Below are 21,398 nucleotides of genomic sequence, written 5' to 3'. Positions count from 1 at the left end.
GAGAGTAGCCATGCTCTGTCTTTGAGATTTAATTGTATACACCACAAATATAACAGAAAGTATCATGATTGTTGCAACGTTGGCGAGGTATTTTGCTATCACAAGTACTCCTGAAAATATTTTATTATACTGAGTACACACAATATACTATGAGCATAGAGCATATGAATCAACATGATCTCAAACCGATTGTACATGTAAACGCAATGTATAGAACGATGTGTGCATGATGCTTTTATAGCCTTTCTAAAGCCTGTCCTGCCATGCAGCATCCGCTCTGCCTAAGCATGCCCAGGCGTGCCTGGACAAGATGGAAAACTTTCCAGCTTGCATTGTGGGCAACATTTTAATTGACTTGAATAATGAACTGAAGTAACAAATATAGGCAATTTTTTTTAAGAAAAGATGCATGATAAGGAAATTTCATGGTGATTTTCATAATCAGCAGCCCAAAGTCCAGAAGATACACCCAGTATTCAGGAAGCAAAACCTTGTTGCCCAGAGCAATTGTCGATATAAGAGCTTTTCATGTTAATACCTTCAAGAAAGGAGAGAAGTGAGGTGCATGAGGGAGTGTTATTTTTTAATTGAATAATAAAACTTTCTTAACAAGCTTACTTGATACTTTTAGATATATTAATGACTTTCACCATGAGCCTTTTCTAAAAAAATAATTCAAGCTGATACTCACTCCTTGAAAGATGTTTTCAAATTTTTTTCAGTCATTTTTACAAACTGCTGTGTTTACCTGGAATTATATGAATTAAATACAAAAAAAAAGCTGAATTCAGATTTCTGCTGCAATTGAAGCCAGAAACAAAACTTCAAAAAACCATCAAATCACAGTTGAGTAGTCAAAAAAAAGAACAAGAAATATAAAGCTAAAAGCTGATATTTCTACCTCCATACTTGTCTGAAAAATATATTTATAATTAATTATTTGACAAGTCTTTACATGGGGCAACAAGAAAAAAAAAGAATTCCAGGAGCTGAACTGCACTGACAGCTGCCTGATGTGTGTTTTCTTAATAGTCTAAAATATTGCAAGTCCTTACCTGGTTGTTTCTCTTCTTATCCCCACCCCTTTCCCTCTGTAGTCCCAGTTTAATTTGCTAAACAGCAGCATGGATCAGAGTATCACCAACCGTGCATCTTCCGCCAGCCCTTACAACTCGGAGCACACATCGAATGTCCCAACGCCATCTCCCTACTCTCAACCAAGCTCTACGTTTGACACAATGTCGCCTGCTCCAGCTATCCCCTCCAACACAGACTACCCAGGACCACATTTATTTGAAGTCACTTTTCAGCAATCAAGTACTGCAAAATCAGCTACCTGGACTGTAAGTCTGATTTTTCATATTTTAATCAATATTCAATGTTAAGTAACATAACTATGTAGAAAGAATCTGGTGCTTATTAATACACCAGCAACAATCAAAGGAATGTTTTTAGTCTCAGTCTCTAGTAATATTTTCTTTGTTTCTTCCTCCAACTTTCTCATCTCCTTGAACAAGTTATCTAAATGTGATGTGCAACTGATGTTTTATTGAGTATCAATTTAGTGCAAGTTCTAAACTTGGTGTTCTGTTCAAATACTATTGTTGCTTTTAATGTGTCTCGTCTGCAACTCAGCTAAATTGCCTGACAGCAGATATCTGTCTTTGCAACAGAAATAAAATTTTGAACTGTATCCTGACCAGAAATGAAATGGAATGAAAGATTCTCAAACTTTTCCAACTGAAACATTTTCACTTCCTCCAATGAGAAAAGTCAAAGTGTTTTTAATTGTGAAAATTGGTTTTAACACTGGTCTACAGAATCCATTTTTTAACAGCCTTGATATATTTTAAAGATTATGTCTTGCAACAAGACGTGACTGAACATGCTTGCAATCCAGGCACATGTTAGATGTTGCTTGTGTTATCTCCTGGAGGGAGATGTTCAGACTTGCAGACGAGTAAGCATCCTTTCCACAGTAGGAGAAGCACAGCTCCCTGTCTGCTGGTAACCGACGGGATAATTAGTGTTTTTCTCAAGTGCAATTTAAAATGTACTGCTCTTCCTTGTCTGCAAAAGGACTCACCACAATGTAAAGAGCAGGCAGGCAGGCTGTTGATTAGGTTGTTGTGAGTGGCAGCAGTTAACTCTAGCAAAAATTGAAGATGCTGACTTTTCATTAAAGTTGGAATGATATCTATAATTTAACTGTTTAAGTTCCTGTCTCTTACATTTACATTGAGACCAGGCAGAAAGCAAGATTAGTTGATAGTACCATATTGTTAGCAGGATATCTGTTCCAAACCACACCTCAGTTCTTGTTCTGATATAGTTAATGCCCCACCCTAGTACCCTGTGGTTCCCACAGCATCAGCATTGCTTAAGCATGTCAATTTTATTAATTTTGCCTCCAACTTCCACCTTGCCCTTAAATTCACTTGACCAATTTCTGACACCTCCCTCTCCTTTTCAGTTCTCTCTTTTTCCGTCTCTGGAGACAAATTGTCAATAGATATTTTGTGTAAGTCTACCAATTCCCACTGTTATCTTGACCATACCTCTTCCCACCCTGTCTCCTGTAAAAATATTCCTCCCCACTAATCATACTCCCGGTACTTATCCCTGCAAGCGGCCAAAGTACTACACCTACCCATTCACCTCATACCTCACCTTCGTTTCATTCAGGGCCCCAAACTGTCCTTCCAGGTGATGCAACACTTCATCTGCAAACCTGCTTCAGTTGGGTATTTTGTCCATTGCTCCCAATGCGGCTTCCTCTGCATTGATAAGACCAATCGTAAATTGGGGGAGCATTTCGTTGAATGCCTCTGCAGCATCCACCAAAAGATAAACTTCTCGGTTGCCAAACATTTCAATTCAGATTCCCATTCCCATTCCAACATGTCAGTCCATGGTCTCCTCGTGTGCTATGATGCGATTGCCCTCAGGCTGAAGGAGCAACATCTTGTATTCCATCTGGGTAGTCTCCAACCTGATGGCATGAATATTGATTTCTTCTTCTGAATTTAAGAAAAAAATCTCTCCCCTCCCCTTTTCTTCTATTTCCCACTCTGGCCCCTTAACTCTTCTCACCTGCCTATCACCTCCTCCTGGGTTCCCTCCTCCTCCCCTCTCTCCTATGGTCCACTCTCTTTTCCAATCAAATTCCTTCTCCTCTAGCCCTTTACCTTTTCTGCCTGCTTGGCTTCACCTATCATCTTCCAGCTATCCTCCTTCCCCTGCCCCTACCTTTTTATTCTTTATTTCATTCCCCCCCCCCTTCCTTTCCAGTCCTGAAGAAGAATCTTAGCCCGAAACGTCAACTGTTTATTTATTTCCATAAATGCTGCCAGACCTGCAGAGTTCCTTCAGCATTTTGTGTGTAAGGTTTTTCTTTTACTGACAAATGAAATCCTTGTATAGCATTTAATTATGTAATATTAAAAAAACTTGACAAAATGGAACTTAACAACAAATAACAACAACAATAGATGGATGTTATCTATTGGCACTGGTTGTAAAGCAGACCATCTTTGAATAGGTAATGCTGCCCAGTACCATTATTATTGTAATAATCAGTAAAGTAACTTCAAAAATCATCTCTAACATAAATTCTGTTTTCTCCCACCTCCACTTTCTCACCCTGATCTCAGTGTAAGAGCAGACACAAGTCCTCCTTCACTTACTGCTCTGTATGCCTTGTGGGTAATCCCAAACATTAGTAGAAGGAAATTAGGAAAAGAGACATAATTTTGTTGTATAAAATAGCATCCAGCAAATTAAAGTAATGAATTGCGTTTGGAGGACAAAGAAGAGGAGAAGTAACATTGCAGCTAAAGCTAGAAAAGGTGGCATAAGAAAAACACACGCACACATGCACACGCGTGCGTGCATGCACACACATGGACACGCGCACGCACACACAAAGTAAAAGAATAGGAGGAAGGAAAGTTAAGATACTGGCTTGCATTTTACCTCTGCTTCTAAGGAAATCAGCAACAGAACTATTATATTTTCTGTAGATTTCTCCATCCACTGAAGGTGTGAAAAATTATGAAAACAAAAGGGAAAAGGCGGTGTGTCAATTTGCATTGGTAAATAGAAAAATATTTCATTAGACGAAAGCCAATTGCACTGAAGCTCTTGGAAGAGTTCCAGGAGAAATTTTCAAGAATGTTACTGTGTATGATGGACTGTAGTTATGCTGTGCATCTGTAGAAGTCTGGGTTCTTTTCTCAACAGCAGAGAAAGTTAATGAGAGATCTAACAAGTTCTCGAAAGAGTTTGGTAAAGTATTTAAGAATTACAGAGAGGAATTGATGTAATAACACATATTAGTGACCATTGGTTTAAAAAACATGGAAATGAAGAGAATGATTTCATTATACAACCAGTAACTATGATCTGGAATACACTTTCAAAAAGAAAGGCAGAAGTAGATTCAGTGATCAATTTTCAGAAGAGATTTATCTGAATGTTAAAGAATAATTTGGAAAGGTGTTGGGAAAATACAGAGCAATGGGATCATTGGTGAACTTTTACCAAAGAGTAGCACTTTGCTGGAAACAGAACATCATTGTATGAACATCTCTGACTAAAGGGCTTGATTTAGAACAGTAACTGCACTTTATTCTTTACAGGTGCTAACAGACATTGCTGTGTACTGCCAGAATTAATTTCCAGCATTTCTTGTTAAAAGGTGTATACTAAAACATAGATTGGAATCCAACAGAGAGATGAGCGAGAGGAACAAAGGCAAATCTTTGCAAGATTAGGAATGTAATTAGTAAGAAAAATTTTATTCCAGCGATTACTTTTTTACCTTTAAGATATTCATAAATATTGCCACTGTGTGCTGTTGATTTTGCGTGTTCTTGGGAACAATATCATTTTAATCAAAAAATGGAGTTTCCCCAAATAGTGAGCCTTACAAATAAGGAAGATAACAGACTGAATCCAAATCTATCTGGAGGTAGCTGTTTGTTGAAAGTTCCTGAGAAGAAGTTGCAGTTGGTCTTCAGTACTCTTCGCTAAAATCAGTAAAATCATTTGGGGTAATTGGTCCTGATAGATACCCAGTAACATCAAATGGAGATTTTCTTATGAGGATTAGGTGACAAATTACCTGCTGCTACCGTCTGTCCACTCTTCCTCTTGAAGTTTCTGCCTGTTGGCAAATTGGATCCACACCTTAGCGGAGGAGAATAAAATGTGCAAAGTTATTAAAGAAGTATAAATTTAATGTAATATTATGTATATGTCTTTTACACTACATTACATTTCCCATGATTATGTGGAAATCTTTGCCTACGTTACCCTAGTGGTATGTGCTACCTTCATCTAACTCTGGGCGGTACTACATTCTGATTTGCACTATCAAAATTATAAAATTATCTATAATCCTTTTTGCAATAGCATTATTATCTTGTTAGCATTGTTAGGTACATTAGCATAATGATTATATCACTTGACTTGTTATGCTAAAATAATTCAGGGCTATGAGGTTAGTGGTCACTGATTGATTTAAATTTATTTAATTGAAGAAAGTGCCGAAATTGGCAACCATAAACTTATTTAGCTGTTTTTAAAATTCCAGCTGATTTACTAATTTCATTTTGGAAAAGTTACATACCTTGTACCCCGTTTGATATTTACATGACATCAGATCACAGCAATATGATTGACTCTTGTACATCTACAATGTTCAACGTTGTTGAACTACTAATTCAGCAGACTTCTCGACACACAGCTCTTTGGTTCCCGTTTAGCTGCCTGCAGGGACATTGTATTGTCAGAATTAACCACAGGCAGCAAGTTGAATTTTCAGGCCTGCAATTACAATTCTGGTCTGCCTACTTTAATTAATTGAATGACTTTCTATAAATTTGTATAAATATGACAAGAAAGAATTATAATTGATATTCTACAACTGATAATTGTGAATAGGACTTTAGTCTGAAAAGTCTGATCTACGTTTGTATATCTCTCTGATGTTTGGGTAATATTTTACCAAATGTTAATGAGTAAGTGCTGAGTAAGATAGCAAAATATAATTAAAAACTTAGCACTTAGAGTACGATATTAATTTGCAAACCTGAGAAGTTCAAATGTTGATGAAATAGTCAGAAAATGTGGTTAGATTCTGTTTTTCGGCACGTGCAGGTGGGAGCAGCAATGTTAAACTCTCTGCCTCACTTGGAATGATTTTAAATGCTTTGGTGTTCTGCAGCTGAGTTCCTATGACTCTGGAGGCAAAAATTCTTGTAATCTACCCCTGAAAGGGAAAATTCATCTGATTAACTGCATTGTTGCCAAAGGGGCATTAAATAGGAAACAAACACATAACATTTTGAGGAGGAAGACTGCCTCCATCTAAATATGTACTGTAAGTGCAATGGACACACATAATCTATATAACCCATTGCAGCATTATCATTATCATCATCATCTCATTATATGTCATGTCATATAGCAGAGTATATCCATGACCATGATTGTTCTTGGTAAATTTTCTACAGAAGTGTTTTGCCATTGCTGCCTTCTGGGCAGTGGATTTACAAGACGGGTAACCCCAGCCATTTTCAAAACTCTTCCAAGATTGTCTGCCTGGTGTCAGTGGTTGCATAACCAGGATAAGCACCGGCTGCTCATAAAACCATCCACCACCTGCTCCCATGGCTTCACATGACCCTGATCGGGGGCTAAGCAGGTGTTATACCTTGCTCAAGGGTGACCTGTTGGCTAGTGGTGGGAGGAACGCCTTACACCTCCTTTGGCAGAGACATATCTCCACCCTGCTTCCTTTGAGATACCCAGATAAAAGGGTGTGCCTATAGCTCAGGATGTTAACAAGATTAAAAACTTTAAGAGGAAAACAGAAAGAATTCTAGTATTCATGGTAGCACTAAAATCTTTTTAAAACATTGTATCTTTTAGCTAAAAGGCAAGACCAACAATGGTGAAGGGCTTTGAGATCCAAATGATACAAGATACTGTGCCATAAGTATTCACACATCAATAAATTTATGGAATGATTTACTTGGAGCCTGAAAAGAAGAGACAAGCTTAAAGTAAAACACACTGAAAACCAAGAGTCTGCTGAGTGTGTAGATTTGTTTAAAGGGCCAGATTCTGTAGTGAGTTAATTAAAAGCGTGAACAAGCTGTTTGGAAATAGGTACAGAGGAGATATGAGGGTAAGTTTTTTACTCAGAGATTGGTGAGTGCATGGAATGAGCTGCCAGCAATGGCGGATACAATAGGGTCTTTTAAGAGACTTCTGGACAGGTATATGGAGCTCAGAAAAATAGAATGCTATGGGTAACCCTAGGTAATTTCTCAAGTAAGGACATGTTTGGCACAGCTTTGTGGGCCAAAAGGCCTGTATTGTGCTGTAGGTTTTCTATGTTTCTAATAATAGTAATGGCTGTTTCTTACACAAACCCTTTTGCTCAGGAAGAGAAATTTGTCCATGATTCCCATGTAGAATCACTGTCTAATGATGCTAACTGGAGAGATACATGCATATCCCTTGGAGCTGAGATTTCTAAGTTGACATTACTCTAATGATTTGTTAATTTATTTAAATCCAGTGAATGAGAATATTAAGAACATAAGGAATAGGAGTAGGAGTAGGCCATTTGATCTTTTGAGCCTGCTTCCCTTTTCATCAAGATCATGGCAGATCTAACTCTATGGCATTTTTCTTGCATTATTTCCTTAAAATCCACAAATTTAATGATCTCTGTTTTGATATCATTGTTGGATCCTCTACTACCCTCCAGGTAGAGAATTCCAAAGATTCACCACTTTGTGTCTGAAGAAATTTCTCTTCATCTTCATCTGAAATGGTCTATTTCTTACTCTACCGTCAGCCTCGGCTTTAGGTTCCTCAGGCACGATTCTTACTCTAAGACCGCCAGCCTCGGCTCTAGGTTCCTCAGGCACGATTCTTACTCTAAGACCGTCAGCCTCGGCTCTAGGTTCCTCAGGCACGATTCTTACTCTAAGACCGCCAGCCTTGGCTTTAGGTTCCTCAGGCACGATTCTTACTCTAAGACCGTCAGCCTCGGCTCTAGTTCCTCAGGCACGATTCTTACTCTAAGACCGTCAGCCTCGGCTCTAGTTCCTCAGGCATGATTCCTACTCTAAGACCATCAGCCTCTGCTTTAGGTTCTTCAGCCACACAAAAAAAATCCTCCAGTTTAAAAGTCCTGTAAGTATGTTGTAAGTTTCAATGAAATCTCCTTTTATTCCTCTAAACCTCTAGGGCATAGGTGTCAAACTCAAGGCCCACGGGCCATATCCAGCCCGGCGTACAATTATATCCGGCCCGCGAGATCATTTCAGATAGATCTATTATTTTAATTATTAATGGCCCGGTGATATGAAGCCTATGATTGTGTTAATACCAATCATAAAAATAATGCTTGCTCAGCAGTCTTCTTCATAAGAAATGGAATTTGTGAAGTGAAACACTTTGTAGTTATAGCAGAGTCTGAGACACATGAGAACAGGCTGAAAAAACGGAGGCAATGAAAGCTGCGTTCGCAAGCGCCCGACTGATCCGGCCCGCATGAAGCTGCATTTTGCCCAATCCAGCCCGTGACCTAAAATGAGTTTGACACCCCTGCTCTAGGGCATGGGTCCCCAACTGTTTTTATGCCATGGACTCCCACCATTAGCCAAGGGGTTCATGACCCCATGTTGGGAACCCCTGCTCCAGAGAGTACAGGGCTCTACTATTCGATTTCTTCTCATATGGCAAACCAGTCTGGTGGATCTTCACTGCACTCCCTGCAAGGCAGGTATTTTTCATTAGGTAAGAAGACCCAAAAATGTACAATAGTCTAGGTGCAGTCTCACCAAGGCTTGACGTATTTTCCTCTTCCCTGTTCATGTGGGGCACCACAGTAGCACAGCAGACAGTATATTGCATTACAGCACCAGTGGCCTGGGTTCAGTTCCTGCTGCTCTCTGGGAGGTTTCCTCCAGGTGCTCTGGTTTCCTCCCTCATTACAAAGATGTGTAGGTTAGGTTAATAAGTTGTGAGCATACTATGTTGGTCATTGACATGAAACAATGCGTTTCACTAGACGTTTTAATGTACTTGTACGTTTTAATCTAGTTTTTCGCCATCAGGTCATGGCATCTGGTCTCCTCAACCAAATGGTTGATTTAGCCTGTGATAAACTGGTGCCCATGCACGTATCCCAAGAGAACCCCAGTAATTGCAGTCTGCCATCTCTATTCTCCCTTTTTGGGAGAAATTAGTCACTCCCAGTATCTATTTCTCATTGACAGTATACCAGCTCCATCTCCAAAGCAAAACTTAGAAAATGCTGTAGAAACTTAGAAGGTCAGGCAGCATTTGTTGGAAATAAATAAATATCAGTGTTTTGGGTTGAGAGCCTTCCGCCACAACCTTGTTGACCAAACACCCTGCTTGAGACCTTAAGGAAAATCTGCTGGAACTTCAAATGCACCACATCCACTGGTGTCCCCTCATCTAATCCATTAATCATATCCTCAAAGAACATCCACAGATTGATCAAGCATGGTTTTCCTTTTATAAATCTGTGCTGGCTCTGTTCAGTCCTGCCATACTGTCTTGTAATGATTGCCTCGGAACTGTAGATTCTGAAATTACTTATCTAAACTCAGCAGCCAAATTTAGATTTACATACAGCAAGCTTTTACAAGCAGCAGTCAAGAGAGATGACTACTTACACTGTTTTTGATGTTATTAGTTGAGGGATGAGTTCTGGTCTAGAAACCAGTGCTGCAGCTGATTTGTGCATCAATCTGACAGATAAATGAGGTTTTTATTGAAGATAAGTACCTGCAGGAGGCAACAATGCTTCAAGACTATACTTGGCCAACTGGCCAACCTGTGACTAAGTTCAATATGTCCATCTTTGACTCATATACATTAATACATCAGTTTTTATGTCACTTAATCTCAGGTTTGAAATTTACAAATGATGGTTCCGGTGACGTCATCATCAAGAATGGCAGCTTAAGTCACTAGCTCCTCCGGAAAAGCGCGTATTAAGTCCCGTTATTCCATCAAATATAATATTTTTCAAAAAATATTTGAACTGAAAAGAGGGGCAAGAATGGGGAAAAGGAACAGAAATAAAAAAGGTGACACTGCGGAGCCTGCATCCGAGAGGAGTGCAGCGAGAGTCTGTCCTACCCGACCGCGTGCTAGCGAGGCGGCTGCTGGGCCTCGCTCAGTCGGAGCGGCGAATATGTTCAAAATCCTGAAAGAAATAATGGAGGTCCAGAAAGAAATAAAGCAGCAGCTCCGGGATATTAAGGCAGAGCTCACCAGTGTTAATCAAAAAATAGCGGTGGCAGAGACTCGAATCGAGAAGGTGGAAGATCGCGTTCGAAACGTGGAGTGGATACTGAGCAAGACAATAAAAATAATACATCACCAAGAAGGTAAACTGCTTGATCTGGAGGGAAGATCACGGCAGAAAAATATCAGAATCTACAACGTTCCCGAAGGAGCGGAGTGCTCATCTATGACGGAGTTTGTCGAAAAGTTACTGCAGGACACGCTGGATCTTCCCTCAACTATGGAGCTGGAAATCAAGAGGACACACTGTGTGCTGGTTCCGAAACCTACCCAGGACAAAAAGCCATGCCTATAATAATTAAATTCCTTCGGTACAGCACCAAGACGCAGATTCTACAAAGGGCCTGGGGTAAGAAGAGAGTGTTTCTCGATGATAAGTTAATATATTTCAACTAAGATTACCCCCTCCCCCCCCCCCCCCCGGCGGTCCTGCAGAAATGCAAAGAATACTCTGAAGTAAAGCAAGTACTAAAGCAAAATACGATTAGATTTCAAACTCTGTACCCTGCTAAACTTCGAGTGTTTTATGACAACGGGATGCGGTTGAACCAGACGGTGGAAGAGGTGACTACAGACATGAAGGCCAGAGGTTTGCCCGTCAGTGTCACCAAAATGAGGGAAAGCCTGACTGAGGAACTGTCCCGCTCCGCTTGGGAAATAGTGCGAGAATCGAGAAGGCAGGAAAAGGGAGGAGGCTGAGAGAAATATATCAGGAAGAGACTGGGATTTTCCCAAAGACAGTCCTCACCCCCTTCAGAAGAGCCATAAGGTTTAGCTAACTTTTAAAATGTTGAGAAGCTAAATGAAAGCAAAAGTACATGGTGATATACCTATCTCGAGAAATACTTATAATAATGTGGATTTTATATTACTTAGTTGTTATTCTTTATTCGCTCACTTACTCCTTTTTCCCCACCAAAATGAGAATATATATATACATATGTAATGTGTGTGTGTGTATATGTATGTATGTATGTATGTATATATATATATATATAGGAGGAGTACACAGGGAAATCTTTTCTGTGTAATGGATTTGTTCACTGACTTTTATGACCACTGCATTGGGGGCCCTCGACTCACAAGTAGGAGGGGTTATCCCCCACAGCTAGACATTTCCTCTAGCTCAAGGCAGGGTCACCTACTAGTGACCTCAGCCTTGGAATCACACGTTCATTGCCATTTTTGTTATTATCTGCATTTCTTGGTTCATATTTGTTCAGGGAGTAGATCGATTAAGTTTTATTCTAATTTCAATGGTACACTGACAGATAAATACAGATGGCTAAGGACAAGGTAAAATTCATTTCTTTTAATGTCAATGGATTATTAAATCCAATCAAACGTAAGAGAATTTTATCCAATTTGGAACAATTTGATTCATATGGGGAAAATGGTTTAACTAAATAATGCCTCATAGGCATGACTTTATTCTCACAAATCAATGAATCTGTTGTAAAAACGAAAGATCACTCCCTACTTGTACATAGTTCTTCCCTTTTGCTTGTTTTTTCTCTCCACTCTTTTCTATAAGTGTATACCTCAGATAAATACTTTGTGGAGATTTGTGATATATATAATTATATGATATATAGGTACAATGTCTGAAACACACCTTATGGAAATGTTTGTTTGATGATGAACTTCAATTAAAAAAATAAATTACAAAATGAAATTTACAAATGATTTTATAAGAGTTCCAAATTTCTTTCACAGTTAGCATGTTGAATTGGTTCTTCATTTCACCAACTGAAGTGTCTGCTCGCATTTAAAATAGTGTCCTAATCCTGGTTTTGCCAACAAGTAGAAATAATTTCCTTCATCTATTCCAACAATTTCCCTTAATATTTTAAAAATTAACATTCTAATTTCCGGGTGTGTAATGAACAGGAATTTGCATAACTGCAACTTAGTGTCTGTTGCTTTTGTAGTCAAATCTATATAAAAATGAACCTTAGATGATCTTTAGATTCCCAATTACTTTTGTTAATACAGCATACTCTCAGAATGGATGAAGTATTCAAATTGTGGACTGGAGCTTTAATCCCTAAATTTAAACTGTGGCATATTTGTTCACATTGAGTCCAATTGAAAGTGTTATTGAAGGGTCCTCTGATAGTTGTTCTCTTTGTTCATTCGTGAAGGCTAGATACCTAAGAGAAGTACCAGGTGACAATAAAACTTCATCCTGGAGCAAAGGGGTAATATGAAAATACTCTAGTTGTTGAACATAATTATATGAAATAAGTGGCCAGGTTTATAGAAGAAATTCAAGATTGAAAGCCAAAGTTTAAAAAGGAGCTACTTGCAAAACAAGAAGTTTTCTCCTGGTTATATCTTGACATTCAGATGAACCTTGTGCTTTGCAGATGTGTGTTATGTGTTCAGTATATCTGAGTGTGTGAAGCAGAACTTAATCTGTGTTAACCTAATAATCTAATGGTATACATTGGATTCCAGTTAATTGGGATGTATCAGGACTAGTACATTTTGGCCCAATTACCTGAAGTTTCATGGAAATAGTTTAAAAAGTTATTTTTAAAAAAAAGACAAACAACCATTTAAGTGAGTAACAATTTATGTATTTAAATGAAAGACAGCACAAATTAGAAAGCTACAAATACAGTACTATAAAATTGTATTAGTTCCTAATAGTTGTCAGAAGAGGATTTCATCCAGAGAATACTGCTGTAATTGACTGTAAATGAACAAAATTAGCCAGACATCTAGTGCAGATAATGACTGCCTTCATACAATGCTTTTGACAATTGCATCCTCCAAATCTTCTTTTCATTGTAACATTCAAGATGATTGTCAATTCCTTCAAATTATCTGTGGTTTCTAATTTGTTGAAGTAGTGAAATCATTTCATTTTTACTCCCAGCTGTTTCTGGCATCTCCATGCCTGAATGCTTGAAACTGCGTTGAGCAAAACAGTGCCAAATTGTCTTTCTGCTTATTTCTCGACAACTATCAGTGACAAAAATTGCTACTTTTTCAAACACAAATACAAGCAACTGATGCTGTTTAAAAACTGTTCACTCTAAACATGGTGTAGTGTCTAACAGCCATGCAAGTGCAAGGAATTAACTCTAGTTAGAAGCCATTCAGCACCAGTCTCCTGTCCCAATTAAGTGGCATAGTGTTCCAAATAAACAAAGGGAATCCCAGCTATTTTCTGGATTATTGTTCTTTAAAAGTTGTTCCTAATAAGTGGCTGCTCCAATTAACTGATACACCAATTAACAGAAATCTACTGTATTTAAAATAACAGTACAACAAAGTAATTTACTAAAGGTAAGGTATGGAAATTAAACTTGTTTGAACCTCATGAGCAATTAATGTAAATCCTGTAAAAAGTCTAGACATGCCAATCTGCAGTTTCAGTATTTTTAACAGCAAGAACTGGGGCATGGCTGAAAGTGACATGGTGACTAGGATAGTGTAAGTCAACCAGAATGAATAAATGTATTATCATTTGGCTCTGTAGTTGTTAGATTCCATGTAAATGCATCCAGAATCAGGAAATTGATATTTTGGATAATTTACTCTGCAAAGAGAGAATCTTATAGAAAATTGATATATGAGGTATTAGTCCTGAATAGTTGATCCCCAAAGCTTAATCCAAATGATTTAGCCCTGTAGAGTTAAATCCATAAAGCTTTGACCATCAGTTTGACTGTTGTCACTATCCTTAGTGCTGAGATCAATGCAGCTAATCCACAGGGTCCTGGTCAAATATTTGTCACAATTAAGTCTTATTATGAAGTTGTACTCGTAGCATTCTGGGAACTTGTCCCTCAGTAGTAATGAAGACTAGCACTTTAAAACTGTTTATTTTTCTAGCTAGGCCCATTCAGTATTGTTATGGTATTGGTATCTACCCAACTAGGTGGAAGATTTCCCAGATTCTACCACTCATCTGCACAGTAGAGGCCATTTACAAAAATGTACCAAACCACAGCAGCCGAGGGAAACTCACAATCGCAAGGAGAACATGCAAACTCCATACAGACAGCACTTAGAGGTCAGGATCAAACCCAGATTGCTCGATCTGTGAGCTGCACCTCTATGCCAGCCCTGATCTCCTTTTCCCAGATGCTCACCCAACAACATTAGGTCCTTGATCTGGCATTTCTTCATTTAAAAAATGTGTCATGTCCTTCCTCCAAACATAATGAACGGAGAGAAATAACATGGAGCAAATTTTGTGCCTTAAGTGCATGAGAAATCAGTTTGACTCCCTGATATTCCTCTTGTTCCTGATTTCCTCATTGTAGTGATCCCACATAGACAGGTGAAGAAATGGGACAATTTATCCCTACTAACCAAATGGGCTACCTAGAGCAACAATCAGTCTGCTAGAGGAACTCAGTAGGTAGAGCAGCATTCGTTGGGGGAAGAAATTGTTGATATTTAAGGTCGAAACCTTTCATCAGGACTATTTAGAAAACTGCTGAGGAGATGATGCAGTGAGAGGGTTAAATATTATGTATTACTACATCATTTTCTCCATAAAAGCTTGCCTTTGAAGATTGAAGCACTGAAGGGGCAGAGTAGTTAACGGTATCTATTCTTTGCAAGATGGTACTTGCCTAGTGACAAGGGATGTAGATCATTACCACTCTCTCTACAAGAGCTTGTCCCAACCTGTCCTGGGATGCAAGTCTGCAGCTGTTCAGCCTGTGACTGCTGTCTCCTCCTGGCCAGTAGAACTAGCGGTTTATTAGGAGCCGTTGAGCATCTGTCCTGGGCACGTCTTATGAATGCTCTTGAACTCAACAAAGAATGTAGGAGTCAGGAGGCACACGGTCAAATCCTTTCAAAAACAAGGTATAAGATGGATATAATCCCCGCAGAACAAGCCTGAACTTTTCAGAAGTGACAGCTGCATTTAAATAAGTTTCATCAGAAATGAATGTTCAGACAAAATTGCAAGTGGTGTGGAAATAAAAAAGACTGACTCTTCACATCTAGCTGATTGCTTGTCTGCACAATAAAATATTTCCATTGTACTTTAACCCAAGCAATTTGGGGTAAATTCTTCTAAATAAGATTTTTTTTCAACCAGCTTCTCTTTTTAAGTGTCAAGTCACCTTTAGGGATTCATAGAAAAATTTACACATTACTGTGTTACCACTCAAGCTCATATGTTTGAAGCTAATGGTATGGGTTTCTCTAGGCAAATGACTGACCTCATTTGTGTTGCTTCCAGACATTATATTTGAATTAGTGAGTGATACTGTGTTAATGACACTTATCAAGTATTCTTACATGGTAAGAGAACACAGAAAATGTCTTCAAAGCACTTCTAAATTTAAATAACGTCTCTTCTAATTATCTTTTCTCCCATTCCTCTCATACTTGATTGTTGATGGAAAAGAAATGAAGCACCATGAGATACTCAATAAATTTGGGTCACATTTCCCTGAGATTAGAAGATTATATGGTAATCTGATGGTGAGATTTTGGAATTGACACTTCAGGGTATCAATAGTAATTGAAAATTTGCACTGGACCAGCTAAAGGTATTTTTATTCAGGCTTCTTTCCACTTCCTTTCCAGTCTTAATGAAAGATCTCAGCCTGAAATGTTGGCTGTTCATTTCCCTTCATAGATGCTGCCTGACATGCTGAGTTCCTCTGGTATTCAGAGTCCTACAGCCAGAAAAAACTACAGCACAGAAACAGGCCTTTATGCCCATCTAGTCTGTGCTGAATCATGTTTTAAAATTCATTTACGGGATGTGGGTGATGCCAGCTAAACCAGCATTTATTGCCCATCCCTAATTGCCCTTGAGAAGGTGGTGATGAGCTGCCTTCTTAAACCGCTGCAGTTCCTGAGGTGTAGGCACACCCACAGTGCTGTTAGGGAGGGAATTCCATGATTTTGGCCCAGTGACGATGAAGGATATGTTTTCAAGTTAGGATGGTGAGTGACCTGGAGGGGGATTTCCAAGTGGTGGTGTTCCTTTTCTCATCCTTCTAGATGGTAGTGGTTGTGGGTCTGGAAGCTGCTGCCTTCAGAACTTTGGTGTGTTGTTGCAGTGCATCTTGTAGGTAGTACACACTGCTGCAATTATTGGTCAATGGTGAAGGGATTGGATACTTAAACTGCCTGGACCCATTGACCTGCACCCAGAACATAACCCTCCATACCCCTTCCATCCATGTACCTATCCAAACTTCTCTTAAATGTTGAAATCAAAATCACTTTCCCTGGCAGCTTGTTCCATACTCTCACAACCCTCTGAGTGAAGAAATTTCCCCTCATGTCCTCCTTAAATATTTCACCTTTAACCCATGATCTCTAGTTGGAGTCTCAACCAACCTCAGTGCTTGCAATTACCCTATCTATACCCTTAATAATTTTGTAAACCTCTTTAAAATCTTCCCTCAATCTTCTATGTTCTAGGGAATAAAGTTCTGACTTATTGAATCTTCCCTTATAACTCAGGTCCTGCAGTCCTATCAACATCTTTGTAAATTTCCTCTGTACTCTTTCAATCTTATTTGTATCTTTCCTGCAGCTAGGTGACCAAAACTGCTACAATACAAATTAGGCCTCACCAAAGTCTTATATAATTTAACATCCCAACTCCAATACTCAATACCTTGATCAATGAAGGCCCATGTGCCAAAAGCTTTCATTATGACCCCATCTACCTGTGATACCACTTACAATGAATTATGGACCTGTATTCCCAGATCCCTTTGTTCTTCCACACTTCTCAGTGCTTTACTGCTCACTGTGTAAGATCTACCCTGGTTGGTCCCCCAAAGGTGCAACACCTCACACTTGTCTGCATTAAATTACATCTGCCATTTTTCAGCCCATTATTCCAGCTGGTCCCTATCCCGCTGCAAGATTTGATAGTGTCCTTCACTGTCCACTACACCCTCATTCTTGGTGTCATCCATAAATATGCTGACCCAGTTTACCACATTATCATCTGGATCATTGAGCCAGATGACAAACAGCAATGGACGCAGCACCAATCCCTGTGGCACTCCTCTATCTATAGCCCTCCAGTCAGAGAGGCAACCATCTACTACTAATTTCTGGCTTCTTCCGCAAAGTCAATGTCTATTCCACTTACTACCTCATATTGAATGCCAAGAAACTGAACCTTCTTGACCATGTGGGACCATGTCAAATGCCTTGCTGAAGTCCATGTAGACAACATCCACCACCTTGCCTTCATCAACTTTCCTGGTAACTTCCTCAAAAAACACTAAGGTTGGTTAGACACTACCAACCATGCACAATACCACGATGACTACTTTATCTCTAATCAGCCCCTGTTTATTTAAATACTCTTATATCCAGTCCTTTAGAATATCTTCCAATAACTTTCCCACTTCTAATGTCAGGCTTACTGGCATATCATTTCCTGCGGTTTATTTTTAAAATCTTTCTCAAAGTAGGTACAGGGGAGAGGTGCTTGGAAGTAGGTACAGAGGAAATGTCAGGGGTAAGTTTATTTTATGCAGAGAGTGGTGAGTGCATGGAATGGGCTGCCGGCGGTGGTGGTGGAGGCGGAAATGATAGACTTTTTTAAGAGACTCCTGGATGGCTGCATGGAGATTAGAAAAATAGAGGTAAAGTCTAGGTAGTTCTAAGGTAGGGACACGTTTGGCACAGCCTTGTGGGCCAAAGGGCCTGTATTGTGCTGTATGTTTTCTATGTTTCTAAACAACAGAACAACGTGATCAATCTTCCAATTCTCTGGTACCTCACCTGCCATTAAGGATTATTAAATTTCTCTGCTAGGGCCCCTGCAATTTCTGCACCTTGTCATGCCTTGGGGATTTGTCCACTCTAATTTGCCTCAAGAAAGCAAATGCCTCCTCTGTAATCTCTATAGGGCCCATGACCTCATACTGCTTTGCCTCACTTCTATGTATTCTGCGTCTGTATGCTGAGTAAATACAGATGCAGGAAATCCATTTATTATCTCTCCCATCTCTTTTGGCTCCATGCATAATTACCATTCTGATCTTCCAGAGGACCAATTTTGTCTTTTGCAATCCTTTTACTCTTAACAAATCTGTAAAAGCCCTTAGGATTCTCCTTCATCTTGTCTGCTAGGGCAACCTTATGCCTTTCTTTTAGCCCTCATGGTTTCTTTCTTAAGTGGTCTCTTGCAATTCTTACAGCCCTCAAGTACCTCATTTGTTCCTTCCTGCCTATACCTACTCTGCACCTCCTTTTTTTGCTTGACCAAGGCCCCAATATCTTTTGAAAACAAATGTTTCCTAACCTGTTATCTTTACCTTTTATTCTGACAGGCACGTATAAGTTTAGTACTCACAAGTTTTCACTTTTGAAGGCCTCCCACTTACCAAGTCGACCTTTGCCACAAAACAGCCTGCCCCAATCCACAATTACCAGATCCTTTCTGATACCATCAAAATTGGCCTTTCTCCAATTTAGAATCTCAACCTGCAGCCCAGACCTATCTTTTCCATACTTATTTTGAAACTAATAGCTTTATGATCACTAGATGCAAAGTGCTCCCCTACACAAGCTTCTGTCACCTGTCCTGTCTCATTCCCTAATAGGAGATCAAGTATTGCATGCTGTCTCATTGAGAGTTCTATGTACTGATTAGGGAAACTTTCCTGAACAAATATGACAGAAGCTATCCCATCCCATCTATCCCATGTCTGTTAAACTAAAATAGTTGTTTTTATCACAAAAATACTACTATGTGGAGTGCTGAAGAAACCATTGATGTGGCATTAATCAAAAAGTTAGTTATCAATGGACCAAAAGACCTTATTCTTATCTTAATTCAATCAACAACTTCATTGAAAGAGTCCATTGAGGAATTAAATGGAATTGTTTTAACATTTACTAATACAGTTCTATGCATGGAATTTCAAGCTTGAAGATGGCATCATTGAGAGTACAAATACAGAAGAAGAGGCAGCACTGATGGCAATTCGTTTTCTTTGTGTTGTTTGATAACTTTTTCTTGTACACATCAGAGCTAATTTTAATGGTGATAAATATCTTTCTTTCAACCACAAACAAGAGACCAAGCTGAGGCATCTTCATTGTCACTAAAATGCTTTTCCATCTTTGACTTACAGTAAGTATTGGGATCAGCAGATGTTGCATTAAACTATTGGCTGATATCAGTGCAAACAATAAATAGTGCAGGGTGTGTAGGAGAGTGGACATAAACTAATTAAAATTGGATGGAAAACCGCACCAATTTAAAGTTAAATTATTTGCTTCTGTGCAGTAATTTTAGCTTATTTCTGGCTCCTATAAATTAGGTTGGTTGTCTCTAATTATCTTGATTGTTTCATGGCCCATATATGCACTGTATATCATATACCCTTACATTCAAATTCCATTACACAGATGCTGTGTCAGGAGTGTCAGTAGTAAAACTTGCTTCAGAAAAAAATAATTTTTAAAAGTTTGTATTTATTAGTATTAATGCAGTTAGAAAAAACTCATAAATGGTGAAAAAATGAAAAAAAAAGGAAGTTATGGGCAATTTCAATTTAACAAACAAGCTAGCAACAAGAATGCTCCAGTAATGGCAATTAAAGAAAGAGCCTACATTCATATAAGGCTTTTTCATTTCCTCAGAAAATCCAGTTTTGCAACCAACAAGTTTCTAAAGAAAAAAGATTTTTGTTATCTACACAAATATAGCCTAGGATATTTGAAATCTAGGGTTCAGATATTCAGAATCTCTAAATTCATAACAGATGTAAGTGAACCTAACTACTGTATATCTTGAATACTATGTGCCTGAATGAAACGGATTAATATATTTATTCAGCTTAAGCTCATGAACTGTATTAAAAGTGACGATCCATTTGCTTTATTATATTAATATAATGCCATATTAAACAGAATTTGAATAATATTTTGAACTACTTCCATGGGCTTTAACAATGGCAGATATGTGCATACATTGGTATGTTTTTTTTGAGAGTGCTCCTTGGGCAAGGCTTCACTGAATCCAAACAAGGGTTCAGAAAGCCCTTGTTCTTTCAGTGGTTGCTGATTGCAAAGCTTTAAATTGAAATGAACACATATGTATCTGTGCTAAAGTCTTGCTATTTGCATATCCATTGTATTTCTGTCAGCATCATGAGCGCAGCTCATTAACTCAAATCTTATAACCATATAACAATTACAGCACGAAACAGGCCATCTTGACCCCTCTAGTCCGTGCAGAACACTTACTCTCACCTAGTCCCACTGGCCCGCACTCAGCCCATAACCCGTATATTCCCAAAATAGCAAGCTCTATCAAGTAAATCTACCTATGAGCAATTTGCACCATTAGAACAGGAGTATAATGAAAAAAGGATGGAGAAAGACTGTCATTTCCTTCTGATTTCTTCTGACCCTTGAGACTCGATAATTAAGTCCATTGAATTTGACCCCCCGTGCACACAAGCAAGAATCTGTGGCTGCTGTTTGAGATGTGTGAAATTACTCCTTTAGACTTTATTAGTGTTGGCAAATCTCACTGGCCCCATTGACCTCTCCCCGAGAGAAGGAAGTTATGGGCAATTTCAATTTAACAAACAAGCTAGCAACAAGAATGCTCCAGTAATGGCAATTAAAGAAAGAGCCTACATTCATATAAGGCGTTTTCATTTCCTCAGAAAATCCAGTTTTGCAACCAACAAGTTACTTCAGAAAAAAGATTTTTGTTATCTACACAAATATAGCAACATTCCTGAGTAGCCAGCTAGTCCAACAGATCTTAGAACTAATCTTTGTACTTTTACAGGGACAGTTGTGAGTGTACACTAAATAATACATCTTTTGTTCTGAAAAACACAAACATAAGAAAACAAGACAGTAACACTTCCTTCTCCTTCTCATCCTCCAGTGCCTGAAAGCATGAAGGCCTCAACATGGGTTTGAAAACATAAAAAGATTTTCCAATTGTTCAATTTTTAGGGTCAATATTGATTAACTGATACTTGAAAGTGTTTCAGGAAAAAGAAAATAAAAGGTATGAGCCAGGCCAATCTCCTCATGAGCACAAT

The 21,398-nt window shown here is 38.7% G+C and overlaps 1 protein-coding gene across 5 annotated transcripts in view; it reads left to right on the top strand.

Moving 5' to 3' along the window:
• tp73 (tumor protein p73) overlaps window positions 1–21,398 on the top strand; it is a 164,559-nt gene that overhangs the window by 92,552 nt on the left and 50,609 nt on the right. For all 5 annotated transcript variants that reach the window (XM_059952184.1, XM_059952182.1, XM_059952183.1 and 2 more), the window contains one exon: window positions 1,098–1,343. In XM_059952184.1, the coding sequence (XP_059808167.1) occupies window positions 1,098–1,343 (246 nt within the window). The remainder of the gene's footprint in view (window positions 1–1,097; window positions 1,344–21,398) is intronic.

Source organism: Hypanus sabinus, chromosome 27, assembly GCF_030144855.1.
Source record: "Hypanus sabinus isolate sHypSab1 chromosome 27, sHypSab1.hap1, whole genome shotgun sequence".
NCBI lineage: Eukaryota > Metazoa > Chordata > Chondrichthyes > Myliobatiformes > Dasyatidae > Hypanus > Hypanus sabinus.
The sequence above is the reverse complement of the archived record's forward strand: the minus strand, read 5'-3'. Positions and strand labels throughout refer to the sequence as shown.